Source organism: Babylonia areolata, chromosome 28, assembly GCF_041734735.1.
Source record: "Babylonia areolata isolate BAREFJ2019XMU chromosome 28, ASM4173473v1, whole genome shotgun sequence".
In the NCBI taxonomy this organism is placed as follows: domain Eukaryota; kingdom Metazoa; phylum Mollusca; class Gastropoda; order Neogastropoda; family Buccinidae; genus Babylonia; species Babylonia areolata.
Window position 1 is genome coordinate 3804643 of NC_134903.1, and position 10000 is coordinate 3814642.

Below are 10000 nucleotides of genomic sequence, written 5' to 3' on the forward strand. Positions count from 1 at the left end.
GATAGAAAGATAGATAGATATATACCTTCTGTGCTTACGGTCACGTATTTGATTAGCATTTTTTGGTGAAACTACCCCCCCCCCCCCCCCCCCCCTTCTGTCTTTCTCTCTGGTAGAGGAAGGGTTGTGTGGTTGATGTTCTTGTGTGTGTGTGTGTGTGTGTGTGTGTGTGTGTGTGTGCGTGTGTGTGTTGTTGTCGTTGTTGTTGTTCTTGTAATTGCTGTTGTTGTTGTTGTTGCTGTTCTTGGTGTCCGTGATGGTTGTATAGTGGCGCTGCTGTTGTTGTTGTCAATGTTTCTGCTTCTGCTGCTGTTGTTGTTGTATATGCGGTTTGTCTTTCAAACTTTCAGGTTGATAAACACCTTTGTAAGCGTCCCCCCACCCACCCACCCACCCGCTATTCCCTCCATTTTGCACAAAATTCGCCCAAAGGTTTGGGGTGTGGGGGTATCAACTAGGTAGATAGACTTTACCCTTTAATGGAAGCCATTCCTTCACTTTTTTTTTTTTTTTTTTTTTTTTTTTACACCGTACAGCACTGGGAGTGAGCGAATTTAGGCGACCACGTCATGAAACTGCGTCATGGAGTGACGTCATACCTTGATTTGGCTGTTCAATGACACATCGACATCTGGCGTTCTACTATTCTTTATCTTTAGATATAAATCTAAACCAATGTGACATGCTGAAGTATCAATGAGCCAAAACTTCTGCACCATAACGGACAATGGGTTGAACCTGTGAATCCAACAACTGCAGAAACAGAAGCATGCTTTCATTACTAAGAGAACACAGCTTGCCCAAATACATAATCATAATGTTACTGCACCTTTACTGAACAAATCGATACATACTGCAGAACTATATACTGCATATAGGTTAGGGTTTGTAGAAAATAATACACCTGCATATTTTCAGGCATTAACTTCTAGCATTATTCTTTGTCAGTATTTCTCTTGCTGCTAAGTAAGCCACTTTTAGGAACACACTTATACATCATATTTGTCCAGGTTGTTTGGCTTTCAGTTCAAGAGAACGAGCTAACCTGTGTGAATTGTGAACTCAGTTCGCAAACCAGCCACTGTTTCTGACAGCAGATCATCATCTGCTGGAAGCAAAATGAAGAGCTATAAATCATCAGATGTGAACAACGTCCCATGTTTATCATATTCCATAACTTCTGCACCAAGTTCATGTATTTATTATAAAGAGGGTAACCAGGATATGGCTACATACATCATTCTGCTTTGCATCGTATATACGTGATTGAGTCTATTGATCTAGATCCACACCTTCATACTATCTTTCATGATTTTGATAGTAAATTTTTTTTTTTTTTAAATCTCTACAACTTATAATTTGTACCATTTTCAAAGGAATATACCGAAGAATTTTTCTGTTTATAGAATCAATCCATTAAAGCAGTTTTGTTTTCGATTCTTCGGAATTGCCGAAATGGTATTCTTTTCGTTGGGGCTTCGCGGTACTGGGACCCCACAGTCTTCTGTATTGTCAAACATGTGGTAACTGATATCGGAATGTCAACCAGAAAATCAGAAATTACAATAAAATATTACAATTCGCAGCAAAAGCTTAAAAGTTCGTCCTTTTGATAATACTGTTTAACTGGGGGGAGGGAGGTGTTGGGAGGGGGGTGGGGGGGGAATCATGTCGTTTTGCAGTTCACTATATATACAGTAAAAAGACAGAATTTTTCCTGGATTTTGATCTGAATTCCAGTGCAAAGATACTCCGTCTCGTCTTAGTGTGCTGATGTGTCCAGTACAAAGACGGAATATCAACCCCAAAGAACAGTTTACTTTATAATCAAATACATAAAAAAGACAATAAACTACTTTACCTCGAAAACTAAATGCCAACAATTTTCAAACCCCTTTACTTCGTCTTTTCGTTCATAATATAAGGGTAAAAAGACACTTTACCTAGATTTTTGACGACGTTGCATCTGCATTCCAGTACAAAGACACTTCGTCTCGGCTTCGTACACTGTCAGCCCAATCCGTAAGACGGACGGAATATGAAGCAGCACAACCATTTATAGGTGGTTCCTACCCCTACGTCATCACTCCCTGAAAGGTAGACCGGGGGAGGGGGAGAGGGTTGTGGGGGGAGGGGGGGAGAGGTGAGCAAGGCGTGAAGGGTGGGGGAGGTGGGGTTGTGAGGGGGGGGGGGGGGGAGAGGGAAACACGAGGGATGTGGTCCCCAATTGGGTGTTGCGTCCTTATGTGTGTGTGTGTGTGTGTGTGAGTGTGTGAGTGTGTGTGTGTGTGTGTGTGTGTGTGTGTGAGAGAGAGAGAGAGAGTATGTGTGTGCGTGTGTGTGTGCGTATGTGTGTGTATTTGTATTTGTATTTCTTTTTATCACAGCAGATTTCTCTGAGTGAAATTCGGGCTGCTCTCCCCAGGGAGTGGAGTAGAGTGTAGTGTAGTGTAGTGTAGTGTAGTGTAGTGTAGTGCAGTGTAGTGCAAGCCCAACGACTTAGCCGTTTTAACGATGTGTCGGATTCGCAACACCACTTAAGGACAAGACGCCTAGTAAAGACCGCACTGTATAATTATAGCAGCCGCAGCCGGGATCCCAAGTAGCAAAAAACGAAGCGGAGGCTCATTTGCATAAAGGAGTCAGTACCCGGATGAGGGCGGGATATGACGTGTGCAGGGAACTGGCAGGTGGATAATTTGGATCTGGCAGGTAGGGTTGGGGAAAGAGGGGGGTGGGAGGTATAAAGAGGGTGTGTGGGTAGTGAGGGGGTGTGGAGAGTGGTAGCGAGAGTAATACAGTCGTCATTGCTGTTTTCTTCTCCGTCTGAGTTGTAGGAAGTTGACTCACCGAGTGGTGGTGGTGGTGGTGTGTCCGTTCGTGCGATGACCATCAACTGTCACCTGATGAGGTGGAGGTGATAGGTGTGTTGGTCAACATCGCGAGAGGGAATCACACACACACACACACACACACACACACACACACACACACACAGGAGAGAGAGAGAGAGAATCCGACGCAGATGATCAAGGCCATAGCCAGGAGGCAATAACATAATTCAAATGTGTGGTTGTAATTGACCATTTAAACATCGCACAGAGAGAGAGAGAGAGAGATGACAATGTTACACACACACACACACACACACACACACACACACACACACACATATATATATATATATATATATATAGAAAGAGAGAGAGAGAGATGACAATGTTATATTGTTGCTGAAAGCTGTATGTCATGCTCTCTCTCTCTCTCTCTCTCTCTATATATATATATATATATATATATATATATATATATATATATATATATATATATATTTGTGTGTGTGTGTGTGTGTGTGTGTGTCCATACAGACATACTAAAGAGTTAAAAAATATCCTAATAATTTTGCTGATTTCGAACTCACCACCACCACCACCACTACTACCACTCCACACATACACTGCCTATGGCTTTGAGGAACAGTTTAAATTGTGTGATTGTATGTGTGCGTGTGCGCGCGCGCGCGTGCGTGCGTGCGTGTGTGTGTGTGTGTAGTTTGTTTGGCACATTATGTTCATGTGTGTCTGTAGTTTGCTAGGTACAATTTGGTGTGTATATGTAACACTGATAACGTGAAAGGAGTTTTGTTTCATGCCCCGCTACACATACTGGTGACTGTAGACAGTTCATGTAACGTCTTCTTCTTCTCCTTCTTCTTCTTCTTCTTCCTCTTTCCGTTACACGACCAACATCGACTTGCCGATGACTCTGTCGTGGTTCATGCATGCTGGGTATTTTCGTGTCTCCATAACCCACCGAACACTGACATGGGCTACAGGATCTTTAACGTGTGTATTTGATCTTCTGCGTGCGTATACACACGAATGGGGTTCAGACACTAGCAGGTCTGCACATATGTTGACCTGGGAGATCGGAAAAATCTCCACCCTTTACCCACCAGGCGCCGTCACCGTGATTCGAACCCGGGACCCTCAGATTGAAAGTCCAACGCTTAAACCACTCGGCTATTGCGCCCGTCTGTTCTGTACTGTTTTATCCATGATGGCTCATCACGTGTTTTGCTAAGCACCTTGAGCAGATCTCGGGGCACAGTTTGGAAATAACCATCCCTTGGTGATGACAGTAGTAATAGGAAGCAGCGGAGTGTGAGAAGTACAATATAGAATAGAATAGAATATGTCTTTATTACCAAGTGTACCGGGGTCACAAGGAATATTGGGGGGGCGGGGGGGGGGGGGGGCGGGGGGTAGTACATAACAAGGTACGAACATAAATCGAAAATCATACACAAACACGGATACAGTAGAAATTAGGATACATACAAGTGCATATCAATGTAAAAACTTGTGCATACTCACACATGCACGCACTGCACACACACACACACACACACACACACACACACACACACACACAAGCGCGCGCGCACACACACACTCTCTCTCTCTCTCTCTCACACACACACACACACACACACACACACACACACACACAAGATAAACAACAACAAAAACACCAAAAAAACTTAACATTAACCACTTCTAAACGCTTTTGAAACACGTACACCCTTTTGCAACCCACCTGCAGCATTCCACACGTGCATCCATCCAACAATCAGGTGACCGGAGGATGTGACTCAATCGTCAAAATGTCACCTCCACCCCCATCCCACCCCCCTACCACCTTCCCTTCACCCATCCATCCCTCATCCTGCTTCGTGTGTGTGTGTGTGTGTGTGTATCTGTGTGTGTATGTGTGTGTGTGTTCATTACGCAAGACTTGATAAAAGGTTTGCTTCCTGTCCTTGTGAATTCACTGTATTTGTGTTTGATTAAGATATTTCAAACTAAAACACTGTTACACCAAGGTGTTCAGTGCTGGGGTCTTGTTGTATTGAGATATTTCAAACTAAAACATTGTTTTTTCAAGCTGTCCATTGTTGGGGTCTTGTTGTATTGAGATATTTCAAAGTGGAACACTGTTCCACCAAGTTGTTCAGTGCTAGGGTCTTGGTGTATTGAGATATTTCAAAGTGGAACACTGTTCCACCAGGTTGTTCAGTGCTAGGGTCTTGTATTGAGATATTTCAAAGTGGAACACTGTTCCACCAGGTTGTTCAGTGCTAGAGTCTTGGTGTATACTATGTATTGAGATATTTCGAAGTGGAACACTGTTCCTCCAGGTTGTTCAGTGCTGGGGTCTTGGTGTATTGAGATCTTTCAAAGTGGAACACTGTTCCACCAGATTGTTCAGTGCTAGGGTCTCGCTGTGAAGATTTTCGGGCAATGTCCACACTTCTTCCTCTCGCTGTGAAGAGTTTCGGGCAATGTCCACAGTTCTTCCCCTCGCTGTGAAGAGTTTCGGGCAATGTCCACAGTTCTTCCCCTCGCTGTGAAGAGTTTCGGGCAATGTCCACAGTTCTTCCCCTCACTGTGAAGAGTTTCGGGCAATGTCCACACTTCTTCCCCTCGCTGTGAAGAGTTTCGGGCAATGTCCACACCTCTTCCCCTCGCTGTGAAGAGTTTCGGGCAATATCCACACCTCTTCCCCTCGCTGTGAAGAGTTTCGGGCAATGTCCACAGTTCTTCCCCTCGCTGTGAAGAGTTTCGGGTAATGTCCACACTTCTTCCTCTCACTGTGAAGAGTTTCGGGCAATGTCCACACTTCTTCCCCTCGCTGTGAAGAGTTTCCGGCAATGTCCACAGTTCTTCCCCTCGCTGTGAAGAGTTTCGGGCAATGTCCACACTTCTTCCCCTCGCTGTGAAGAGTTTCGGGCAATGTCCACACTTCTTCCCCTCACTGTGAAGAGTTTCGGGCAATGTCCACACCTCTTCCCCTCACTGTGAAGAGTTTCGGGCAATGTCCACAGTTCTTCCCCTCACTGTGAAGAGTTTCGGGCAATGTCCACAGTTCTTCCCCTCACTGTGAAGAGTTTCGGGCAATGTCCACAGTTCTTCCCCTCGCTGTGAAGAGTTTCGGGCAATGTCCACAGTTCTTCCCCTCACTGTGAAGAGTTTCGGGCAATGTCCACACTTCTTCCCCTCGCTGTGAAGAGTTTCGGGCAATGTCCACAGTTCTTCCCCTCGCTGTGAAGAGTTTCGGGCAATGTCCACACTTCTTCCCCTCGCTGTGAAGAGTTTCGGGCAATGTCCACAGTTCTTCCCCTCACTGTGAAGAGTTTCGGGCAATGTCCACACTTCTTCCCCTCGCTGTGAAGAGTTTCGGGCAATGTCCACACCTCTTCCCCTCGCTGTGAAGAGTTTCGGGCAATATCCACACCTCTTCCCCTCGCTGTGAAGAGTTTCGGGCAATGTCCACAGTTCTTCCCCTCGCTGTGAAGAGTTTCGGGTAATGTCCACACTTCTTCCTCTCACTGTGAAGAGTTTCGGGCAATGTCCACACTTCTTCCCCTCGCTGTGAAGAGTTTCCGGCAATGTCCACAGTTCTTCCCCTCGCTGTGAAGAGTTTCGGGCAATGTCCACACTTCTTCCCCTCGCTGTGAAGAGTTTCCGGCAATGTCCACAGTTCTTCCCCTCGCTGTGAAGAGTTTCGGGCAATGTCCACACTTCTTCCTCTCGCTGTGAAGAGTTTCGGGCAATGTCCACACTTCTTCCTCTCGCTGTGAAGAGTTTCGGGCAATGTCCACACTTCTTCCTCTCGCTGTGAAGAGTTTCGGGCAATGTCCACAGTTCTTCCCCTCGCTGTGAAGAGTTTCGGGCAATGTCCACAGTTCTTCCCCTCACTGTGAAGAGTTTCGGGCAATATCCACAGTTCTTCCCCTCACTGTGAAGAGTTTCGGGCAATGTCCACAGTTCTTCCCCTCACTGTGAAGAGTTTCGGGCAATGTCCACACCTCTTCCCCTCACTGTGAAGAGTTTCGGGCAATGTCCACAGTTCTTCCCCTCACTGTGAAGAGTTTCGGGCAATGTCCACAGTTCTTCCCCTCACTGTGAAGAGTTTCGGGCAATGTCCACAGTTCTTCCCCTCGCTGTGAAGAGTTTCGGGCAATGTCCACAGTTCTTCCCCTCACTGTGAAGAGTTTCGGGCAATGTCCACACTTCTTCCCCTCGCTGTGAAGAGTTTCGGGCAATGTCCACAGTTCTTCCCCTCGCTGTGAAGAGTTTCGGGCAATGTCCACACTTCTTCCCCTCACTGTGAAGAGTTTCGGGCAATGTCCACACTTCTTCCCCTCGCTGTGAAGAGTTTCGGGCAATGTCCACAGTTCTTCCCCTCGCTGTGAAGAGTTTCGGGCAATGTCCACACTTCTTCCCCTCGCTGTGAAGAGTTTCGGGCAATGTCCACAGTTCTTCCCCTCACTGTGAAGAGTTTCGGGCAATGTCCACAGTTCTTCCTCTCGCTGTGAAGAGTTTCGGGCAATGTCCACAGTTCTTCCCCTCCAGACGGAATGAGCAGTGCTCACAACAAGGCGTGGCCGTTCACTCCATCAGTCACACAGAGGAGTGGAGGTGAAGAAAATAAATGTGGCTATTGCTGATTTTCGTCGTAGGAAAAGCTGAAGTCCTGACCATGCACCCGCACCCACCCCCATCTCACATCCCACCCCCACATCCCCACACACCCTCCCCCTCCCAGTTGCTGTCAATTTTTCCTGACTCAGCCCAGTCATTTTGACTTGTGGAAGTAAAATTAACCGGCGGAAGGAGAGGAGTGGGCCCAGCCTTCCTATGCCCAGCGCTAGGACTCGGCCCCCCCCCCCCCCCCCCCGCCCCCCCCTCCTACCCCTACCCCCTTGTCCAAGAGAGGCTGTGGAACCTTTTGACCAACTCACATTCACCCACATTATACCCCCCCCCACCCCCCCACTCCGCCCTTCCCCAACCCGCCTGCTCCCCCCCCCCTCCCGCAAACAGCCACCCTTCCACCTCCCACACCCCCGCCCCACCCCCTTCCCTCTTCACGTCTTCACACTCTACAAGGTCGGTCAGTCAGTCATGCTGTATGCGTGACGTGTATTCAGTGTGTGTGTGTGTGTGTGTGTGTGTGTGGTGTGTGTGTGTGTGTGTGTGTGTGTGTGTGTGTGTGTGTGGTGTGTGTGTGTGTGTGTGTGTGTGTGTGGTGTGTGTGTGTGTGTGGTGTGTGTGTGACGTGGGCTGTGAGGTTGTGTCGTGCTGAGTTGTTCGTCACGCCTGTCAACAGTCGCAATAAAAAATTAATGACACTGTGTGTGTGTGTGTGTGTGTGTGTGTGTGTGTCCCTCTCTCTCTCTCCAGTTTATCAGCGGGGAAGGGCATGAAAACTGCCCACTTTACGGTCAGACCGTTAAAGATAAAGTGCGCTTGCTTTCAAAGTCCGGAAACGAAAAAAAATATACACACGGGTTTCTAAAGAACCTACAGCTGATTGTTATAAATAACACTGGCCAAGTTAACTTTTTGACAGTGTAAGGTAGTCTGCATATCTCTGATTTAAATCGTTGTTGCGACCAGAAAAAAATAAAAATAAAAAATCTTCATGGAAAAGATCGAGCCCCTGCCCTTTCCGGCAATAAATGTCATTTTCTATAACTATGTTTCATATATCAGTTAATGAGAAAAAACTAGTTTGTGAAAGTTTTCAGACACACAAAGAACATAAACAATTACCGTTGACGATTTTTGATGTCGTTGTTGTTATTGTTGCAAAATGAAAACAAGTTTATAACTCGCTGTGCGGTGATATTTTGTTTATCATGTCGTGAAAAAAGAGGGAAGAAGAAAGTAAAACGAGAAGAAGAAACAACGTGGCAGGAATTTCCCTTTCCTTCAAAAGTGAACAGAAAAGTTCATTTGGAATGTTACAAACTAAAATGTTTGTTTATCCACCTTTTAGGTTACAATACAATCCCATGTAATACAGTACATCTTTACTAATCTTATTGGAAAGTACGTGTACATTCATTGGGGGGTTCAAATGGTTGTATCAGCGAGTTTCGTAGGTAGGAACCGGTTCATCACTGATTGATTAATTGATAAGCTTGATAAACGTTGTCATTGCTGGGAAGTCAAGTCATTTTTGACTCACTTGTGTAAACAAAGTGAGTCTATGTTTTAACCCGGTGTTCGGTTGTCTGTGTGTGTGTGTGTGTGTGTGTCTGTGTCTGTGTCTGTGTGTCCGTGGTAAACTTTAACATTGACATTTTCTCTGCAAATACTTTGTCAGTTGACACCAAATTAGGCATGAAGATAGAAAAAATTCAGTTCTTTCCAGTCATCCTGTTTAAAACAATATGGCACCTCTGGGATGGGCACCAAAAAAAATGAAGCCTAATTATATGCAAACTGCATTTACTGTTATATTTATATTTTTTGTATTCTCTAAACTTGGCACTTTGATCTGATATTCTGACACAACAACAAGAGCAGTCACTAACATCATTTTTGGTTCAATTGTTCAAACAGGAACTTCTTTTGCTAAGCATGGAAGTTTTAATTATTTTGCAAACGTTTTGGTGCAGATAGTAAAAAAAAGGAAATTACTCTGTAATTAATGCTAGGGGACTTAATTTGCCACAAGTGAGTCTTGAAGGCCTTGCCTCTCTTGTTTTTATTATTTCAAAATGGTAATTGAATAAGCAACAACTGCTTTTTTTGCTTTTTTTTTTTTTTTTTTTTTTTTTTTTACATCAAGCTATCTAGATAGTAGAAAACAGAACAAAACAAACATAAACATCGATTTTATTTTTAAAGAAAGAAAGAAAAGGAAAAAAAACAACAACAACAAAAAAGAGATAAGAAACAGATTTTTTTTAACTGAAAAAATAGATACATACATACACGAATCGCGCGATAATGAAACATACAGTAGCATTTCTGTTTCGCACTCATTAACAAACAAACAACAAACAAACAAAAAAAGAAAAAAAAACGTACACATACACGAATTCACAACCCACACCATTTCGCATCCACACACCCACTCATATAACACAAGTAAACTGCCAGCCAAAACATAATTATACAAAAACATTTCACAAATTGTAAAC

General features: G+C 44.8%; 1 protein-coding gene across 1 annotated transcript in view; it reads right to left on the reverse strand.

The window, feature by feature from the left end:
* Positions 1 to 2018, reverse strand: part of LOC143301892 (uncharacterized) — a 16875-nt gene extending 14857 nt beyond the window's left edge. Inside the window, exon 1 of the mRNA XM_076616321.1 lies at positions 1944 to 2018. Coding sequence (XP_076472436.1) covers positions 1944 to 1972 — 29 coding nt within the window. The 5' untranslated portion in view covers positions 1973 to 2018. The remainder of the gene's footprint in view (positions 1 to 1943) is intronic.
* Between the last annotated feature and the right edge of the window lie 7982 nt (positions 2019 to 10000).